A 22277-nucleotide genomic window follows, 5' to 3' on the forward strand; every position below is an offset into this window, starting at 1 on the left:
TGTAGATAAGCCCTACGAAGACAATAGAAATACATGAAGGGTGGAGGAAAAAGGATACAATATACAAATCGGCTGGACTTGTTTATGATATGCTTGTTTATACAGATTCTCTACCTACATATCAGTGGCTGGCTAATTTCAGAGCGGCATCACTGCAGGTGTGGGTGGGTCTTAAGGGGGAACCTGAATGAGGAGAGGGCAGTAGACAGGCCAACCAGCACATGAAGGGCATTCCAATGACACAGAAGTAAACACAAAAGCAGTTGCAAAAGAGGTGGATAGATTGGGCCACTTATATATAAATGCTTAACTATTGATTGAGGAGCTTAGCTTTATGCATCCCTGTTCGAAAATGGTGATTTAAATTTCATTGTATGTGAAGTTGTTTACTTAAACAGATGTCATCAACTTGAAATCTAGCCATAAGTTTTGAGCACTTTCAGATTTAAAATTTTTATTAAGATGATGTTTAAAAAAAAGTGAACGGTACAGAGTTTAAGCATAGAAGTTTCTGGTTATCAGGGAATAACGTACAGATTATCGAGGGGTGCGAAGTTCGGTTTAAGATCGGGTGTCATAAGGAATACATAATCTGCAATATCCCCACTTGGGAGTAAAAGGTTGATGGGTCAAAGTACAGACATTGAGATATGAGGGTATGATGTTCATATAATGGCTACGTTCCGGTGTGGAGTATAATGAGTGGATATGATGATGAAGATGGATTGACCCTCATTTGGTGAAATTTAATGTTCAGGGAGTTTATGGTTCCAGTTCATATGATCCAACGGAGAAAGTCTCTTAGTCCCTTTCTCCTAGTCGAAGAACGATGTCACTCCGGCTCACGCCTCCTACTACATCTGCCTGAGTCCCCTTGCCAGTTTTTGTGACTTTACAATTACATTTTTCTTATTTTAAGAAATATTTTCCCTCTCATTACTGTGTGTAAAACCCACATAAACAGAGGAATCTGATTACACAGAAGTGAGATTGAAGCTGATTATACCAAACATCCTGTCAAAATAAACTAAAGCAAACAAACTAAAAATCAAAAAGCAAAATACATTTCTCTTTCATATAAAGTCATCTGAGTCTTTACTTGCAACAGCAGTGGGTAAAAAAAATTCAGACAGAAAGGCGCTATCTAGGTTGGGTGTACTTTTAAATGAATGACACATTCATGCAGCATGCTGGAGTACACACTATTTGTACAGCTAATGACATCTTATACATTCCCAACCCACAAATTTGGCCAGATGACAGGGTAACACCACCAACTCTTTCCTAATAAGCTCCCTCTGCATTAGCCTGCCAGAATCCAGTTTTCATTCAACTTAGATCTGATCTTGCACTCCGTATTCAGACCTAATTGCAATTTATGGGAGTTTTGAGTACAAGATAAAGCCCCTTATGAGATGTTGTCCTTGCAGCTGACTTCCGGATATAGCTCTAGAGAATAGTTAGTAATTCATGTTCCACATTCAAGGAGTTTACAAACATTTTCTCTTCCTTTCTCATCCCGTATTTAGAAGACAGAGTTGTAAATTGATCTTGCTTGTGGATAGCACATTTGAATATTGTACAATATTGAATCATAATGGCACCCAATAATGGATTTTTTGCTATTGAGTAAGCAGCACATCTGTTTCTACCCCAAAGTGGTACTCTACCTTCCCACTAATCAGCTGTCATGTATTGCATGGTAACTCATGGGAGAAATGAGTGGTAAAGTAAAGTAGTTTATCAATTCAATTCCCTTTAAAATCAGCCTCTAGTTCAGCATCCACTTACTTCTTCCGTAGGCGAGGAAATGTTTCTCATGTCCAAACTTGTTTGTACGCTTGCATGATTTCCAGACACTGCCCTTCAGAATATCACCCAGATGAGCTGAGCTGTGATCTTTCATTGTTATCTTCACAAGGAAATAGACACACAGTGTGACCAGCTAATGCCAAAGAAAACAAAAACAATGTTACTGGAACAAGCTCTAGAAAAATCCCAACAACTCATTGTTAAATGAATCAGTTTCATGTTTTTTTGTTTATTTAAAACTTTTCATGTCCAAGCAACACAGGGGTTTCATGCTTTCTAAACTGGGCTGAAACCTAGTCTTCAGAACCACTACGGTTTTGAAGAATGACAATTTTAAATAGCGAAGAATGGTTTCTTGTTAAAGCCTGAAAGCATGCCACATAGTTTAAGCTTTAAGTAAATTTCATACAAGATAATAATTATGTAGCTCATGCAACATGAATATTCCATTTACTTACTCTCCAAGGCAACCTAATGTGTTCATTTGAATTTTGTAGCAAAACTCTCCTGGGACACCCTGATCTCCAAGCGGAGGTAAAGACTGAGAATCTCCCTCAGTTGTTACCATCAGAAACTTGGGATAAACTGAAAAAGGACTACAAGGATTCTCTAGCGGTAAGACTTTGGGCCCTGTTGTCTGGCTTATACAGGAACAAATAATTAAAGCCTCCTACATAGAATATTCAGATGTCTCCAAAGGGGAACGCTCACCACCAGGGCTGCCTAGTGGTCAGGGGGGAGTACAGCAGGTTGTCTCCTTCCCTGATGTGCCCCCTTGTCAGTTATAACTCTCTCTTGTAGGGCTGTCCTGTCTTTTGAGGCTCAGCCCTCCAGCTGGGTCAAATGTCTCAGTCCAGCCCTTTTGGGGTATACCAAAAAAAAAAAAGTCTGATCACGCAGAAGTCTTTCAGCACCCGCATGGGCTTCGGGGCTTTCACCTTAGTTTGGGGACTTGGGGCCTGGGAACATTCAGCGTCTTCCCCAGTTGGATTCTCCACCAAGGTAAATGCTTCTATTGTTGTCCTGTTTTTTGAAGTTGGTAGGGGAGTCTGGGCCCACCATTGCCACTGGACTCCAATCCAGGGCCCGGTAGTGGGCAGCTAAGTTCTGCACCTTGAGGTGCTAAGCAGCTGCCTCCATGAATCACATAAATCCCCCTTTTCTCCATGGGATAAATTAATGAACGGCAAATAAAGTTTTTGACCTTCACAATCCATCACCAGTCTCTCCTTTGCAGGCTTTGTCAGATCTGCATTGCCAGGTCTCAGGCAGCGAGAGCTCCTAGGCAGCGAGAGCTCCTAGGCAGCACTTCCCCAGGGCTCAGAGAGGCTCCCATCCACTGCCTACTTCCTCTAAATGGCTCTGCTTCCCCTTTTTAAACCTCTCTTCTCACGCAGGCCTCGCAGGTGCAGTAGGGTGGGGTCGCCAGGGACCAGAGTTGCTCCTTAATCCCTTGTTCTCCAGCGTGGGGTTTGCATCCTCCAATCACAGTCTCTCTTACAGGGTTTGATGCTGCAATAGGCTGAGCGCCCTTGACTCCTATTGATACGGGCACTCAGCACCAGGCAGAACCTGGCCTTAAATGAACAGAAAGAGGAAATGGAAGCGCGCTATCTATTACACTGATGTGAACGCAGAGTAACTCCAGTGAAGTCATACATTATACAGACACAAGGACAATTCACAACTATACTTAGCCAAGTTTAAGAGAAACCCCCTAGAAAATATAATAGACTCATTTAAATGAGATACTTCAAAAATATGATCAGTGAATGTTGCTTATTTATGTTTTTTAAAATTCCACTTGTGCTTTGAATTTATTGCAGTGACAAGCTTCATTACAGACTGCTCAACTCTGCCAGGTCTATGCTACAAAGTTTTCACACCCCTGTGTTGGTCAGGGGTGTGAAAAAATCCACACTCTTAACCAATATAGCTATGCCAGCACCTCCCCTTCTTGTGTAGATGTAACTATGCCAGCCAAAGAGTCCTTTTTCCAGTATAGTTTATGTCGTTTGGGGAGGTGGTGTAAGTGCACCAGCAAAAGATCACGTTATGCCAGTGTAAGCTGTAACTCCACCACTAGGGGGCTCTGCTGGTATAGCTATATCAGCGTAGCTGCAAAGCCTTTCAAGAAAGTTGCACCTATTTTGCTCAGTCAGGTATCTTGGCTCACTTGGTGTGTAGGGCTCCCCAGCGTGTCAGAATGTGAAATGCTTTTGAAATTAACATTTGGGGACCAGATTTTGATGTCCTTCCACGGAACAGGATCTTAACTGATCAGTGGGCCCGATTGACTTCAGGCGGACTGCTTACGGAACAAGGCATTATTCAGTACAAGTCAGGGCATTAGAATGTGGCTTTTTATGATTAAAATCAGCATTTCCAACCCTTTCTCCAACGGACTGTTTTGTTTCACCAGCAGCTGGAGGACAGATTTAATATTCAGGAAGCAGAATTTGGTCCAGTCCTCCAGTGTCAAACCGGAGTAACTCAAATGTTAATGCCAGAAGGGACTGTTATGATCATCTAGTCTGACTTCTTGCATAATACAGGCCATAGAATTTCACCAAGTTGATCCCACATCAAGCCTATAACTTGCAGTAGAATATATTTCATACAAAGACATCCAGTCTTGATTCATAGACTAAGTGATGGAGAATCTACCACAGCCCCAAGTGAACCATTGCAGTGATTAATTACCTTCACTGCAGAAAACCTGTCTCTTCTTTCTAACTAGTGGAGTAATTTCAGATTGAGAGTAACTGAGTGCCGAATACAATCCTTAAACAGTAACGGTCTCCTGATTTCCATTGGGGTTCTATAAAGATTGTAAAGGGTTTGGAACATATGATTTTTTTTTTGATTGCACATGTCAGTTTTGTACAGGTTACTAATAGCTAAATGCAGCACACCAGCTAGGTGCCTGTGATTTGTAGGATGGTAAGAAAAATGTGCTTTGTAGTGAATATTCCAGGTCTCAATTGCTGCCCCCACATAAAAGCCAGCAGGAGGGAGAGATTGTGCCTCCCCTACTCACACTGGTGAGCATGAGTCTCATGAACAGTAGGCAACAGCACCCATCCTGGGAGTGAGCACTCACCACCACGAGCAACAGTGGCAAGGTCTAGCCCCAGGAACGTCTGCTGCAGAGCTCTTCTTGAACCTTTCCAAACTCCCCTTGCACGGATGCCTATGCTTTTCCAGGATGTGCACTACACAGTTTATTTTATTAATGCTGATCTGTAAGTTTCCATCCCTTTCCCCTCTCTCCCCTTTAACATTTAGGAGAAAATAAAGCACTATTTGGATAACATTCTGAAGCTGGAGACCAGAATAAAGTGGAAGGAGGAAAAGCAGCCAGAAACCTCACAAACCGAGTACGACTCATCGCTGTCCTTGGATATTCAAACGGTATTTGATTAGCTTGTATAAAGTACATTATTAAATATTACATTCTGGTATGTAGGTGCTGCCTCCTGTGATAATTTATGTTAGTCACACGCTCACAGAATACATTAGGAGGTGAAAAAATGCCGTTTATTACACCTTTTAGTTCTACCACTCGCCTCTTAGCTGCAAATTAAACCTGCTGTCAATTGTGTCACAGACATAATAGGCAACTGATTTTAAAGTCTTACAAAAAAAAATTCTAATCAAAGAGATTTAAAATGGTTTGTTAGAAAAGCCTCTTCGCTGAAAGAGCTACTTTGTCCCAGGGCTGCCGCAACCTCAGAAATGGTGCTGGGAGAGTGACAGCCGCTCCAATTTAAACAGTAAGAAAAAACAAAAAGCTCCTACTAGCATCAGGGGCTGCAGGATAATAAAGCCAGGAGGGTTTTGGATTCATTTTCATGACTTTCAAAGGGTTGAATCATTTCAATTAAATAATACTAGGGGGGAAACAGAACCAAAGATTTTTATTCCACTGCCATGACTCACTTTCCATCGAAGAATATTGCACATTTTTGATAACCAGAAAGACAGATTTGAATTGGATTAGCAGATGGGCAGGATGTCGTGGACAGCATTTGAGCAAGATTGTAGCTTGTCTAACTTTCCAGACACAGCTGAAGTTGTGTGAGTAGGAATTAGGAGGGACCATGGCGGGGGGAGGGGAGAGAAGAGAGAGAGAATGAATTACAATAGTCGGTACAGGAAGTGATTCAAGTACAAATAAGGATTTTGGAGTTAAAAAGGCACCTGAGCTGCTCTCAGTACAGCATGTGTGAGCTGGAGTCAAGGCAGCTTCAAGCCACTTTTGCAGCTCCCTGATCCCTGCTGTGACTCTTGTTAGAGCTACATAGCTGCTCCCCACCGGCTGGGAGAGAGGAAACCTTCCACTGCTCCATGCACATCTCCCCAGTGTTCAAAGCAGCTACTCACTGGTGCTGGGCAGAGAACTGGGCCTTAAACAAGGGCTCAGAAGAGAGAGATTTGCATCAAGGCAGTTCAGGGCTGTTGATAATTCATCTTTGGTTGCTTAGACAGCACATTGAAACATTAGACATGAATTACCACACCATAAATTCTTGGTCCATTCTGGATTATTGTTTTAAAAAGAAAGTGCCAAAATAAGTCTGGTAAATATCACGGGGTTCTCCCCCTAGATACGCAGATCACTAACTTTAGTGCTGACCCAAGTTACACAAGTTCATTGGACAAAGGCTTTTCTGCTGTTGTTCTTCCATTCATTGGATTCTTGTCTGACTCTTTTCTAGTTCATTGGACAGCATAAGAACGAATCTGGCAAAATCTTGGAAAGTCTGGAAACTGCAACTCTTGAGATCAGCATAAGAGAACTGAGAGAATTCATACCAAGGTCAGTGCTGTTTCTGGCAACATATTCCTGCCAAAATGGGTATCCTGGTGCCACCGCTCAGTAGTAGTATTCATACTGTGGGCCAAACACTAGCACCAGGCTCGCATGTGCTTGCTTCTAGGAAAATTAGGATTCGTCTGAATTCTTGTGAGCCTGACAAACTTAACAGAGGATCTGAGAGATTTCCAAAACAATCAACATACACAATAGTAAATAGACAGATGGGCGCATGAGTCTCCCATACAGCACGTCTCCTATACATCTGATGTCAGCTCTGTAAACAGGGATGGTTGAAAAGGGGTTTTCTATCTGTCAGTATTAACTGGATTTCCAGTTATCTCTGTGGTATGCAAGTACTGGACAACAATTAAACGTAGTACTGAGCATGCCCAAATAAGGGACGCAGGCCTCAATCCTGCATTATTAAACCAATGAGATCTTTGCCATTAACTTGAATGGGCAAAGGATCAGGCCCAGAATATGCACAACTCATTTCTAGCCTGACTTCTGAATCTCACTTAACTTCACTCAGTTCTAGCAGTGGAGATTATTCTGCCCCTTAGGTGGAATTACATACTTTCTGCATGGGAGTAGCCACTGGGGTTATGGCTAAATGCCTATATTTTAATACCTCTAACGTTCAAGTCCCGGTGTCCTCTTCAGTTCTCTAGATCATCACACGGATTTGGGACACTCCCTGGAAAGATTTGGGTTCCATAGATGAAAAAGTTATTTCCTCATCTTGGGACAGGTCTAAACCTCCTACGGCCCATGGTTTGTTGTATTTAAGTGTTCCCAGTTTTCAGATCAGCACTCTGAAGTGGCGAAAAAGAGAAGGACCTTTCAGCATGAATCAACTCAAACAGAGACTAAAAATAATTGTGCATTAACTGGTGAAATTTAGCACCTCACAAATGAGCCAAATCGGTAGTTTGCTATTAAGTATTTTACAAAATCAAGTGTGGAAGACTGAAAATTGCTGTTCTAATATGTGAAACTGTAGCATTTTGTGATGCATGACAGGTATTTAAAATATGTTAAAGACAATAATTATCCCTCAAGTCTCATCTCTAATCTCCCAGTTACCATAGGGAAATCCTGGGGAGTTCACACCAGCAGTTTGTCTGAGATTTTTTTTAATAAGAACAATATTTTGGTTTCACCATTAAAAGTGATTGAGCTAAGGATGTTCCTTTCCCTTTTATTTTTTTTTAAACTTCCTTCCTATAAATGGAGTCCCAATGTGAGTCCCACACAAGAGAAGATAAGCACCTGACTGAATAACTCACTGGAATATGCTCCCCAATTTATGTGTTTTCTTAGACAGCATATGCAAATGGAAGTTGTCAGTCTGAATAAGTTAATCTAAAACTAACAGAGCAATAAAACAAGAAAGAACAAAAGTAAAGTCTCCATGAGAGTGTGCATTGTGTGTCTCCTCCCAAAGTCTGTATGGACCTCAGTGCAAAGTGGCTGCTTGTCTCTGTACACACCAGTGTCCTTAAAGGTGCATTATATAGGAAATATAGACCTGATTCCCCCATGTTTTGTCAGTGTGGTGTAAGTGTAGGTGTTTTGCCTTGCTCATATTTGGTTTCTGTTGTAAAATGAGCCTTGAGCTAAAGCACTTTCCTTTGGGCTAAAGTAGGTATACATTACACTGCTCCAAAAGCTACAGAAATTACAGGAGTGATTTACAAGCCCACTTATCAATGACACATTTAATCACTCATAACTAAAGATCAGAATTTTCACCTATACCCTTTTATGGGAAAACATTTCTGGAATCCATCCTGAGCTTTGCTGATTTCAGATTCAAGCAAGCACAAAGCCAAACAATTATTATCTATGGTATATCTTCCTCTAATGCACATAACGCGCAGATAAAAAATGCAAGTACTTTGAGAATGGCATGGGCAAGCAGTGAATTTGTCTCTTTATCCCCATTACATGCAGCAAGGTCACTGCAGCTCTATTAGTTAAAGAGTTCATTAAGAACTCTACCCTGTTTTATTGACAACCAGCAGCAATGACGTCTTCTGAAATTTCTGTTGCAGATTCAGGAAGGCATTTGTGGAGTGGTACAAAGAGAGAGAGGATTTGTTGTTTGTGCCATATTTAGTAGCCTACGTGAACAGCTTCCGTGATCTGATGTAAGTCTGCATTTCCCTTATAACATCTTTATGATTTTGGAGGCGGGGGGTGGGGGGGGAAGGATGTCTGTTGGATCTTATGGTTTAGCAAAGAAACAAGGAAGAAATTATGTCCCACCAGAGTCAACGGGCCAGAATCATCCTCGGAGTAACTGCAGGGCAACAATGGCGTTATGCCAGGGATGGATTTGGATGAGTTACTCCTGATTTGCATAGCAGTGCTTATTTCCCAGGGTAAAATTTAGCTCAGAGTTAGGGACACAGATAAAAGCTCAGTTTGTCTGGGAAATGGGGATGGAGTAACAGAAATGTTTGGTGTTCAGAAGAGGGGTTTAGATTCCAGCCCATTTGCAGATTTCAAAGACACATGGTCATGGTTTAAAAAACAAGTTAAAAGAGCATGTAAACAGCAGCATAATCTGATGGTTGCTCCCTTTGGCCTTAGAACAACTCCATAGAAAACATTTAGCCTGCAAAGAAACTCTCAATGTAATTGCTGGCTGTGGTGATTTTTAGGGATTTGCGTATGTCAAAGGTAGCTTTAGAGTCAGGTTTTCAGATCAATAATAATGCCTAGCTTTTATATAGGGCTCTATATCAGCAGATCTCAAAACACTTTACAAAGGAGCTAATAACCCCTGATTAGTGCATGTGCCTATTAGCACGTGTCTAACTGCCAAATCAGCATGCTGCAGTTTGGCTGAAATTCACCCCACACGTAGAAAGCCAGAGGGTTCAGGCTCTAAGCGGATGGAGGTCATCAGAGGTGAAATCCACCCCCCAGCTCAGGACCAGGGCTGCCTCACACTCTGGGGCTGCTACGCCAGTCTGGGCGGGAATAACAGCTACTGCTTCCATGAGGCCCTGGGACCAGGGGATCTACAGCCTCTCCCACACCCTGCTTCTAGGTCAGTTGCGAGCACATAGATGGTACAAAGATTCTCCTGCATGGCCTGGCCACACCCACCCACCCCACACAATGCATAAGAGGTTTTGCATTGGCCCTGTGAGGCAGGGGTGAATTTCATCCTACCGGATTTGTGCAGCCAACTTTTGCAAATACCCATATCTGGGGTCCTTTGAAAACACAACCCTTTCAGGTATATCACGGTGTTTATTATTTACCCGGGTGCTCAGAGAACTCAAATTCCACATCCGTAAGGGTGATGGGATATGGGAGATGTATCACATATCAATGCTGAGCTCACTCCCACCATTGGAAATCAGGAGTAACTAATAGCATCAATCGAGTCACACTCCGTAGTGAGTGAGGTCAGAATAGGCCCCCAGAATCTGGTTTTAAATAGGGCTGTCAATTAATCTCAGTTAATTCACGCGATTAACTCAAAACAAATTAATCACGATTAATCACACTTATAACAATAGAATACCAATTGAAATTTATTAAATATTTTTGGATGTTTTTCTACATTTTCAATATTGATTTCAGTTACAACACAGAATACAAAGTGCACAGTGCTCACTTTATATTATTATTTTTGATTACAAATATATGCACTGTAAAAATGATAAACAAAAGAAATATTATTTTTCAATTCACCTCATACAAGTACTGAAGTGCAATCTCTTTACCGTGAAAGTGTAACTTACAAATGCACATTTTTTTTGGTTATATAACTGCACTCAAACAAAACAATGTAAAACTTTAGAACCTACAAGTCCACTCAGTCCTACTCTGCCAATCGCTAAGACAAACAAGTTTGTTAACATTGACGGGAGATACTGCAGCCCGCTTCTTATTTACAATGTCACCTGCAAGTGAGAACAGGCGTTCGTGTGGCACTTTTGTAGCTGGCGTTGCAAGGTATTTACGTGTCAGATATGCTAAACATTCGTATGCCCCTTCCATGTTTCAGCCACCATTCCAGAGGACATGCTTCCATGCTGATGATGGGTTCTGCTTGATAACAATCCAAAGCAGTGCAGACTGACACATGTTCATTTTCATCATCATGAGTCAGATGCCACCAGCAGAAGGTTGATTTTCTTTTTTGGTGGTTTGGGTTCTGTAGTTTCCGCATCAGAGTGTTGCTCTTTTAAGACTTCTGAAAGCATGCTTCATATCTCGCCCCTCTCAGATTTTGGACAGCACTTCAGATTCTTAAACCTTGGGTTGAGTGCTGTAGCTATTTTTAGAAATCTCACCTCGGTACCTTCTTTGCATTTTGTCAAATCTGCTGTGAAAGTGTTCTTAAAACAAACATGTGCTGGGTCATCATCCAAGACTGCTATAACATGAAATATATGCAGAATGTGGGTAGAACAGAGCAGGAGACATACAATTCTCCCCCCAAGGAGTACAGTCACAAATTTAATTGACACATTATTTTTTAATGAGCAACATCAGCATGGAAGCATGTCCTCTGGAATGGTGGCCGAAGCATGGAAGGGGCATATGGTTGTTTAGCAATCTGGCACATAAATACCTTGCAACACCAGCTACAACAGTGCCATGCAAATGCCTGTTCTCACATTCAGGTGACATTGTGAACAAGAAGCAGACAGCATTATCTGCTGAAAATTGTAACCAACCTTGTTTGTCTGAGTGATTGGCTGACCAAGAAGTAGGACTGAGTGGACTTGCAGGCTCTAAAGTTTTACACCGTTTTGTTTTTGAATACAGTTTTTTTGTACACAAGTCTACATTTGTAAGTTCAACTTTCACGATAAAGAGATTGCACTACAGTACTTGTATGAGGTGAATTGAAAAATAATTTTGTTTTGTTTTTTAAAGTGAAAATATTTGTAATAAAAAAAAATAAAGTGAGCACTGCACACTTTGTATTCTGTGTTGTAATTGAAATTAATATACACCTCTACCCCAATATAAAGCTGTCCTCAGGAGCCAAAAAAAAATCTTACCGCATTATAGGTGAAACCGCATTATATTGAACTTGCTTTGATCCACCGGAGTGCGCAGCCCCGCCCCCCCGGAGCGCTGCTTTATCGCGTTATATCCGAATTCGTGTTATATCGGGTCGCGTTATATCAGGGTAGAGGTGTATTTGAAAATATAGTAAACATCCAAAAATATTTAAAATAAATGGTATTCTATTGTTGTTTAACAGCGCGATTAATCACACTTAATTTTTTTAAATCGCTTGACAGCTCTAGTTTTAAGTTGGAGCAGCTTCCATTCTCCCCAGTGCATTTTTTGTTAGAATCCACATTAAGCACTAACATCAGAAAGCCTCTAGATGGCATGGTCTCTCCAGTAATTACTCGTACACCATGGTCTTTAAAGCAGTAGCTATGTTTTTTACAAAATCAGCTCTGTCCGTACTCTTATTTCTAAGTGGTAGCTGTGTTATTCTGTATTACCCTCTGATCCCACTGAGGGTTACCAAAAGAAACTACATCATTTGCTCAAGAAACTCCCTGAAAAAGCACAAGAACAAATCTGCACAGACACACCCCTAGAACCTCGACTGGGGGTATTCTATCTGCTACCCAAGATCCATAAACCTGGAAATCCTGGACGCCCCATCATCTCAGGCATTGGCACCCTGACAGCAGGATTGTCTGGCTATGTAGACTCTCTCCTCAGGCCCTACACTACTAGCACTCCTAGCTATCTTCGAGACACCACTGACTTCCTGAGGAAACTACAATCCATTGGTGATCTTCCAGAAAACACCATCCTGGCCACTATGGATGTAGAAGCCCTCTACACCAACATTCCACACAAAGATGGATTACAAGCTATCAGGAACAGCATCCCCGATAATGTCACGGCAAACCTGGTGGCTGAACTTTGTGACTTTGTCCTCACCCACAACTATTTCACATTTGGCGACAATGTATACCTTCAAGTCAGCGGCACTGCTATGGGTACCCGCATGGCCCCACAGTATGCCAACATTTTTATGGCTGACTTAGAACAACGCTTCCTTAGCTCTCGTCCCCTAAAGCCCTTACTCTACTTGCGCTACATTGCTGACATCTTCATCATCTGGACCCATGGAAAAGAAGCCCTTGAGGAATTCCACCATGATTTCAACAATTTCCATCCCACCATCAGCCTCAGCCTGGACCAGTCCACACAAGAGATCCACTTCCTGGACACTACTGTGCTAATAAGCAATGGTCACATAAACACCACCCTATACCGGAAACCTACTGACCGCTATACTTACCTACATGCCTCCAACTTTCATCCAGACCACACCACACGATCCATTGTCTACAGCCAAGCTCTAAGATACAACTGCATTTGCTCCAACCCCTCAGACAGAGACAAACACCTACAAAATCTCTATCAAGCGTTCTTACAACTACAATACCCACCTGCTGAAGTGAAGAAACAGATTGACAGAGCCAGAAGAGTACCCAGAAGTCACCTACCTCAGGACAGGCCCAACAAAGAAAGTAACAGAACGCCACTAGCCATCACCTTCAGCCCCCAACTAAAACCTCTCCAGCGCATCATCAAGGATCTACAACCTATCCTGAAGGACGATCCCTCACTCTCACAGATCTTGGGAGACAGGCCAGTCCTCGCTTACAGACAGCCCCCCAACCTGAAGCAAATACTCACCAGCAACCACACACTGCACAACAAAAACACTAGCCCAGGAACCTATCCTTGCAACAAAGCCCGTTGCCAACTCTGTCCACATATCTATTCAGGGGACACCATCATAGGACCTAATCACATCAGCCACACTATCAGGGGCTTGTTCACCTGCACATCTATCAATGTGATATATGCCATCATGTGCCAGCAATGCCCCTCTGCCACGTACATTGGCCAAACCCGACAGTCTCTACGCAAAAGAATAAATGGACACAAATCAGACGTCAAGAATTATAACATTCAAAAACAGGTCGGAAAACACTTCAATCTCCCTGGCCACTCGATTACAGACCTAAAAGTGGCAATAGTACAACAAAAAAAAACTTCAGAAAGACTCCAACGAGAAACTGCAGAATTGGAATTAATTTGCAAACTAGAGACCATTAAATTAGGCTTGAATAAAGACTGGGAGTGGATGGGTCATTACATAAGGTAGAACTATTCCCCCTACTGTTACTCACACCTTCTTGTCAATTGTTGGAAATGGGCCATCCTGATGATCACTACAAACGTTTTTTTTCTCCTGCTGACAATAGCCCACCTTAACTGATTACTCTTGTTATAGTTGGTATGGCAACACCCATTTTTTCATGTTCTCTGTGTGTGTGTGCATATATATACACACACACACACACCCCTTCCTACTGTATTGTCCACTGCATGCATCCGATGAAGTGGGTTTTAGCCCACGAAAGCTTATGCTTAAATAAATCTGTTAGTCTCTAAGGGTATGTCTACACTATGAAATTAGGTCGATTTTATAGAAGTCGATTTTTAGAAATTGATTTTGTACAGTCGATTGCGTATGTCTACACTAAGCGCATTAAGTTGGCGGAGTGCGTCCTCACTACCATGGCTAGCATCAACTTACAGAGCGGTGCACTGTGGGTAGCTATCCCCCAGTCTCCGCCGCCCATTGGAATTCTGGGTTGAGCTCCCAATGCCTGATGGGGCAAAAACATTGTCGCTGGTGGTTTTGGGTACATGTAGTCAGTTGCCCCTCCCTCTGTGAAAGCAGCGTCAGACAATCATTTCGTGCCTTTTTTCCGTGCAGACGCCATACCACGGCAGGTGAGCTGAGCTGAGTGGGCTGCACACTGACACCGCCGCTGTTGTGTCCTGGGTGCTGCTGGCAGCAGACGGTGCAGTAGGTCTGCAAACCGTCATCATACACCGCTTCCACTGCAACTCTGCTCTGCTGCTATTGCCTCGGTAGAGAATTTCTCCACGTTGTCTGTCATGGGCTCCCGGGTACATGTGTTCCTCCTCGGGAAATGTGCACGGTGCTAACCGTCGTCCTCCACCGCTTCTACTGCAACTCTGCTCTCCTGGTGCCATGAATCCACCTCGCAGGTCCTCTCGTTGTTCGGTATAACTATCTATTCTCGTGGCATCTGTCGTCATCCACCGATTCCGCTGCAGCTCTGCTTTCCTGCTCTCCTTCAGACGCCATATCACGGCAAGCATGGAGCCCGCTCGGCTCACCACTGCTGTTGTGAGCATTGTAAACACCTCATGCATTATCCCGCAGTATGTGCAGAACCTGCAAAAGCAGGCGAGGAGGCGATGACAGCGCGATCATGATAGCGATGAGGACATGGATACAGACTTCTCTCAAAGCACAGGCCCTGGCAATTTGGACATCATGGTGGTAATAGGGCAGGTTCATGCCATGGAATGCCGATTCTGGGCCCGGGAAACAAGCACAGACTGGTGGGACCGCATAGTGTTGCAGGTCTGGGATGATTCCCAGTGACTGTGAAACTTTCTCATGTGTAAGGTCACTTTCATGGAACTTTGTGACTTGCTTTCCCCTGCCCTGAAGCACAGGAATACCAAGATGAGAGCAGCCCTCACAGTTGAGAAGCGAGTGGCGATAGCCCTCTGGAAGCTTGCAATGCCAGACAGCTACCGGTCAGTCGGGAATCAATTTGGAGTGGGTAAATCTACTGTGGGGGCTGCTGTGATCCAAGTAGCCAACGCAATCACTGAGCTGCTGCTATCAAGGGTAGTGACTCTGGGAAATGTGCAGGTCATAGTGGATGGCTTTGCTGCAATGGGGTTCCCTAACTGTGGTGGGGCGATAGATGGAATGCATATCCCTATCTTGGGACTGGACCACCTTGGCAGCCAATACATAAACCTCACAGGGTACTTTTCAATGGTGCTGCAAGCACTGGTGAATCACAAGGGATGTTTCACCAACATCAGCGTGGGATGGCCGGGAAAGGTGCATGACGCTAGCATCTTCAGGATCTTTGGTCTGTTTGAACAGTTGCAGGAAGGAACTTACTTCCCAGACCAGAAAATTACCGTTGGGGATGTTGAAATGCCTATAGTTATCCTTGGGAACCCAGCCTACCCCTTAATGTCATGGCTCATGAAGCCATACACAGGCACCCTGGACAGTAGTAAGGAGCAGTTCAACTATAGGCTGAACAAGTGCAGAATGATGGTAGAATGTGCATTTAGACGTTTAAAAACTCGCTGGCGCAGTTTACTGACTAGGTTAGACCTCAGCGAAACCAATATTCCCATTGTTATTGCTGCTTGCTGTGTGCTCCACAATATCTGTGTGAGAATAAGGGGAAGACGTTTATGGTGGGGTGCGAGGTTGAGGCAAATCTCCTGGTGGCTGATTATGCACAGCCAGATACCAGGTTGATTAGAAGAGCATAGCTGGGTGCCCTGCAAATCAGAGAAGCTTTGAAAACCAGTTTCATGACTGGCCAGGCTACGGTGTGACAGTTCTCTTTGTTTCTCCTTGATCAAAACCCGCCCCCTTGGTTGACTCTACTTCCCTGTAAGCCAACCGACCTCCCCAATTCGGTCACCGGTTTCAGAGGCAATACAGTTATTATTGTTTTCAAATCATGCATTCTTTATTAATTCACCACACAAATAGGGGGAAAACTCGCAAGGTAGCCCGGGAGGGGTGGGTGAGGAGGGAAACATCGGGTGGGGTGGTGGATGAGGGGAGGAGAGAAGGACAAGGCCATACTACAGTTCAAAAAACTTATTGAATGCCAGCCTTCTGTTGCTTGGGCAATCCTCTGGGGTGGAGTGCCTGGGTGCCCATAGCCTCCCCCCACCCCCTGCGTTCTTGGGCGGCTGGGTGAGGAGGATATGGAACTTGGGGAGGAGGGCAGGTGGTTATACAGGGGCTGCAGTGGCGGTCTGTGCTCCTGATGTCTTTTCTGCAGCTCCACCAGACGCCTGAACATGTCAGTTTGCTCCCCCATTAGCCTCAGCATTGCATCCTGCCTCCTCTCAGCGTGCTCCTCCCTCCTCTCATCGCATTCATTTAACGCTTTCCTGGACTCTGCAATTGTTTGCCTCCACACATTCTGCTGAGCTCTTTTAGTGTGGGAGGACTGCATGAGCTCTGAGAACATCTCGTCATGAGTGCATTTTTTTCGCCTTCTAATCTGCGCAAGCCTCTGGGACGGAGATGATAAGGGGGGACGGACGTAGAAACATTTGCAGTTGCGGGAGGAAAGAAAGGGAGAGTAGTATTTAAAAAAAGATCCCTTTTTTCTCTAAAATGTAAGACTATTTCACACTGAATCAAGCAATTCACATTACATAGCACATGTGCTTTTGGTACAAGGTCGCATTTTGCCTCTTATGTTGAGTGCCTGCCAGTTTGGTGTGAGACATCACACACTCTCGGCGGGGCAACAGAATTAGGCTTGCAGGCAGCCATGGTAAGGCAAAGGGTTTCGGCTTCTTCAACCTTCATAACATGTGGGAACGGTTTCAAACAGCAGCACCCTCCTTTCCCATACCAAGCAAAGCCCGTTGGGTTGGCCATTTAAAAGGAGAGGCTGTGGTTTTAGGGTGAATGTGCAGCACAACCCAGCCCCCCCTCCCCCCCCCACCACCCCCCAATTCTCTCGGACGATCACTTCACCCCCTCCCCCCACCATGTGGCTAGTATCTGGGAAGATCCCTGTCAGCCAAACGCGAACAGCTCAGCATGAACGGGCCTCCCCCCACCGCGTGGCTAACAGCGGGATGATTTATTTTCAGACAAAGGCAAACAGCCAAAGCCTGGGCCCATTCGCTGCAAAGTTTTGTTCTGCAATGATTCCAGACTACTTGCTACTGGCTTGGCATGGCAAATTAATCATTAAACACGCTTGCTTTTAAGCCCTGTATTATATTTAAGGTACACTCACCAGAGGTGCCTTCTCGGGCTTCATGGTCCGGGAGCCCACCTTGGGAGGGTTGTGAGGGTATTGGCTCCAGGGTGATGAACAGTTCCTGGCTGCCAAGGAGAAGGGATTCTCCACTTGCCTGCTGTGCGCTATCCTCAACCTCCTCCTCATCATCATCCCTGTTGCGTGAGACTCCCCCCTTGCAGGTGTTCACGGACAGTGGTGGGGTAGTGGTAGGGGCCACCCTTAGAATTGCAAGCAGCTCATCATAGAACCAGCATGTATGGGGCTCTGACCCGGAGCGACCGTTTGCATCCTTTGTTTTTTGGTAGACTTGCCTGAGCACTTAATTTTCACGCGGCACTGCTGTGTGTCCCTGTTGTAGCCTCTGTCCATCATGCCCTTGGAGATTTTGGCAAATATATTGGCATTTCGTCTTTTGGAACGGAGTTCTGCCTGCACGGATGCTTCTCCCCATACAGCAATCAAATCCAGTACCTCCTGTTCGATCCATGCTGGAGCTCTTTTGCGATTCTGGGACTCCATGGTCCCCTGTGCTGATGAGCTCTGCATGGTCACCTGTGCTGACTAGCTCTCCACGCTGGCCAAACAGGAAATGAAATTCAAAAGTTCCCGAGGCTTTTCCTGTCTACTTGCCCAGTGCATCTGAGTTGAGAGTGCTGTCCAGAGCGGTCACAATGGAGCACTCTGGGATAGCTCCCGGAGGCCAATACCGTCAAATTGCGTCCACACTACCCCAAATTCGACCCAGCGAGGTCAATTTTAGCACTAATCCCCTCACTGGGGAGGAGTACAGAAATCGATTTTAAGAGCCCTTTAAGTCGACAAAACAGGCTTGGTCGTGTGGACAGGTGCACGGTTAAATCAACCTAACGCTGCTAAATTCGACCTAAACTCGGAGTGTAGACCAGGGCTAAGGTGCCACAAGTACTCCACGTTTTTATTTCTAAATGATACTAGCTCTTAAGGAATTCCATGCTAAGGATTTCATATGACAGTGAAGTGAAGGGCAGCATTTCCAAAGTCGGGCCCCAATCCTGCAAGCACTTAAGCACCTGCTTAACTTGATGTAGATGCAGTGGCGCTGGAAAAATTTGTATAGTGGAGGTGCTGAGAGCCATTGAACAAAACTGTAAACCCTGTATATGATGGAAACCACTTCAAGCCAGGGTGTGCTGCAGCACCCCTAGTTCCAGCACCCCTGTAGAGAGGAGTTGGAGCCAGCAGGACTATTCATGCATCAAGTTAAACATGTGCACGGGTGTTTGCAGGACTGGGGTGCCGGATTGCTAAAGTCAGGTTGCCTATTTGGGCACTTAAGTGGCATGATTTTAAAGACATTGAGCACCTGGAGGTGAGAAGCTGCAAGTGCGCAGCACCTGTAAAGTATCACACTACTTGTCTGGGTGCTTTGAAATTTAGATTTAGGTGTCCAGCTTTATGCATCCAAATATGACACTTTGGGACTAATGGCTCAGTCCTGCTCACACTGAAAAACCACTCGGTAGGGGTTTTGTCATTGGCTTAGCTCGGAGCAGGTCAGCCCTTAATAATACAGAGCAGAAACAAAAATGAGAGGCTGACCATTCCACCTAGCCTGTGTCTACACTAGCCTTTTCCCACCCCAAATATATATATATATATATATATATATATACATACACACACACACACACACACACACACACACACACACATTTCCACAAATATGTTTCTACATCTCACATTTCTCTCTCTGGTACTTGCAGCCGTTTAGTTAAACAAGGTCCAACGCCTGTGTGGACACTTTAACTTCAGTTTCAGAGGGGCTTAGTTTAGTTTAGCTTTACCCTGTTCCTAATCAACTTAAACTCAACAAACTAAGCCCAGTTTCAACCTAAGTAAGAGGGTTCCCACAGGCTTTGCACCAGTTCAGTTAAGTTGGTTTAAAAAAAAAATCACCACAAATTAAACTAGGACAGCTCTGTGTGCAGAGAAGGCTTGAGATGAAAAGCATTCTTTCTAACACAGCTGTAAGGTTAGCCACAAATATTTTATTGCTGCTGCTTCAACTTGCTGAAGAGAGCTTTACACAATTGCTATTGTGTAATATGGGAAATACAAAGAGGCTCTGTCTGGGGTTAAGAAAGTCCTATCTAAGCTGCTGTGGACTTCACCAAAATTTCCAAACTTCATTTCACCTTGAACTTGTCACTCATTCCATTCTGGTCATGTTAATACATTCCAAAGTTAACAGTTTATGTGTTTTAAACAGACTTCTCTGTTTAAAATTTTATAATTTCATACAGGCACACCTCTTTTTACACTTCATTGTTCAATTCCGTCTTGATAAGAGATGCTGCATATAGGGAATCAAATGGACTTCTGCATAATTTATTCTTTGTATTACCATAAATTGCTTATTGTTATTGCCCTTCCCCTGACCGCTGTTTACTTGTCTCAGACTATACACTCCTTAGAACAGGGACTGTCCTCCTTACGTGCTTGGAAAGCACTTACCAGTCAGTGAGCTCTACTGCAAATAAATCATAATGGACCTGAATCAAAACCCTGCATTTGAACTTCCCCGGATTACAGAAATGCAGGTGGCCAATATCTAGCTCCAGATCAGAACTGTTCATCTCTGGCTCACCTCTAGTAGTGATGCTATTGCAGAGATAGCGATCTTGCTCGGAAACTTTCAGGGACGCTTACAGAAAAAAAAATTAGGGAGGTTGCTTGGACTTCTCTCTCCTCCCCCAACCTGCAGAATCCGGGTTCTCTCTCCCTCCATCTCCCCTACCCTAGTAAAAATCAGGACCTTTTGCCCCTCCACTCCCTATCTATGGCCAACAGGGTGGGGCCTGAGCAATGCCCCAACCAACCCCCACTGCCAAACAGGGAGAAGGAGAGGATCAGCTCTGAGGAAAGTTGCCCTCCTATGCTGCCTTGGGCTCTTCATTACCTGGGCCAGTTCCAGGCCTGGACCTCCTTCCTGGGATGATCCTTCTCCTCTGTCACATTCCCTTTCTCTCTTCTTCTTCTGCCCCCATCTCCTCTTGTCCCTCCGGCTTCTCCTCCCCTGCAGGCTGTGCAGTGAGGGACTGAGAGCAGGCAAGCCACAGCGACTGGCAGTGAGGTTTGGGGTGGTGAATGCAGCATCCAGGCCACAGGTGGTGTGTGTTGTGCAGTGGTTCTCAACCAGAAGTACATGTACCTGGGGTACATAGAGGTCTTCCAGAAGGTACATCAACTCTTCTAGATAGTTACCTAGTTTTACAACAGGCTACATAAAATGCACTAGTGAAGTCAGTACAAACTAAAATTCCATACAGACAAAATGAGCCCGTAAGCATTTTCAGTAAGAGTGTGCTGTGACACTCATGTCTGATTTTGTAAGCAAGCACTTTTTTAAGTGAGGTGTAACTTGGGGTAGGCAAGACAAATCAGACTGCTGAAAGGGGTCCAAGCAGTCTGCAAAGGTTGCGAACCACTGACCTAGAGCGTGTTCACATAGCCCAGCACGGTCCTCACCGGGCAGTTAGAGCACGACCCCACCCCGTGTCTTGGGTGGGGAATTCAGCAGCATCCCAACCCATTCAAAATCACCTCCTGTGAGCCCCTCAGTGCGCAATCCGTGTATGTGCCACAGGAGTGGTGGAGAAAAACACCCCCCAAGGCCTTATGTGCTGTGTTCGTCGGGCCTGAATGGCAGTGACACACACACACTTTATCTGTGTGCTTGCACAAGTAGAAGATTTATGCCTGAATTCATAATTATATGTAAAAAACCAGGAGGATTACTAAAAATTAGAGGGGGTTGGCATCTCTGCAATTCTTTGTGACCATTAACAAGTGGAAAGAAGGGAATTTGTTGGGGAAGCATGAGATTCCTTTGAAAAATCTGAGCAGATTATTTTGGCTACATTGTCCATAGCAGTAGCACATGATACCGATTACCATTAAATCATTGCTTTTACTTCTCTCCCTAGGAGAGGCTTACAAACAACATTTAACGCTGACACTACAGAACTGGAAAATGTCCTGACTGATGTGACAATGAGCTTCAGAAAGGATGTTCTTGATAAACTAAAACAAAAAACGCAGGTAAGAAGAGTTCGGAATGTTTGTGGGACTTGATCTGAACCTGGTAGTTCAGGATTTATTGCCATTTCCCCAATACACATCCCATTTTCCATGGATAGGAGATCATGGTCATTTCAAAATGTGGCATGTCTAGTTTTGGTACTAAACCTCTCCAACCCCAAGTCAGATTTCTAGGGTTTAAGGCTTTTTGTTACAAACATTGATGCACTGGTTAAGCCACAGGAGCAAAACAAAAAAGTATATTTGGGGGCTTCTTAGCATACTGTATCCTAAAACAGCTTGGGTGAATTTCACTCCTGGTGAAACCCCAGTGAAGGCAGTGAGATTACACCAGAGATGAATTTGGCTGTTTGATTAAAAAATAGCTTTCTAGGGGTTTTGTTTAGCCTAATTTATTCACAAGTCTGCCATCATGATCTATTACAGGGGTCGGCAATGTTTGGCACGCGGCTCGCCAGGGTAAGCACCCTGGCGGGCCGAGCCAGTTTCTTTACCTGCTGACGCAGCAGGTTCGGCCGATCGCGTCCCCCACTGGCCGCAGTTCACTGTCCCGGGCCAATGGGGGCGGCGGGAAGTGGGGCGGGCGAGGGATGTGCTGGCCGCGGCTTCCCACCGCCCCTATTGGC

General features: G+C 44.4%; 1 protein-coding gene across 1 annotated transcript in view; it reads left to right on the plus strand.

Annotated features, from left to right (window-relative positions):
* Nucleotides 1-22277, plus strand: part of EXOC3L4 (exocyst complex component 3 like 4) — a 38971-nt gene that overhangs the window by 6930 nt on the left and 9764 nt on the right. Inside the window, exons 4-8 of the mRNA XM_029912084.1 lie at nucleotides 2310-2427; nucleotides 5101-5226; nucleotides 6534-6634; nucleotides 8692-8787; nucleotides 21537-21651. Coding sequence (XP_029767944.1) covers nucleotides 2310-2427; nucleotides 5101-5226; nucleotides 6534-6634; nucleotides 8692-8787; nucleotides 21537-21651 — 556 coding nt within the window. The remainder of the gene's footprint in view (nucleotides 1-2309; nucleotides 2428-5100; nucleotides 5227-6533; nucleotides 6635-8691; nucleotides 8788-21536; nucleotides 21652-22277) is intronic.

This window comes from Terrapene carolina, unplaced genomic scaffold (genome assembly GCF_002925995.2).
Source record: "Terrapene carolina triunguis isolate 2854851 unplaced genomic scaffold, T_m_triunguis-2.0 Scaffold189, whole genome shotgun sequence".
In the NCBI taxonomy this organism is placed as follows: domain Eukaryota; kingdom Metazoa; phylum Chordata; order Testudines; family Emydidae; genus Terrapene; species Terrapene triunguis.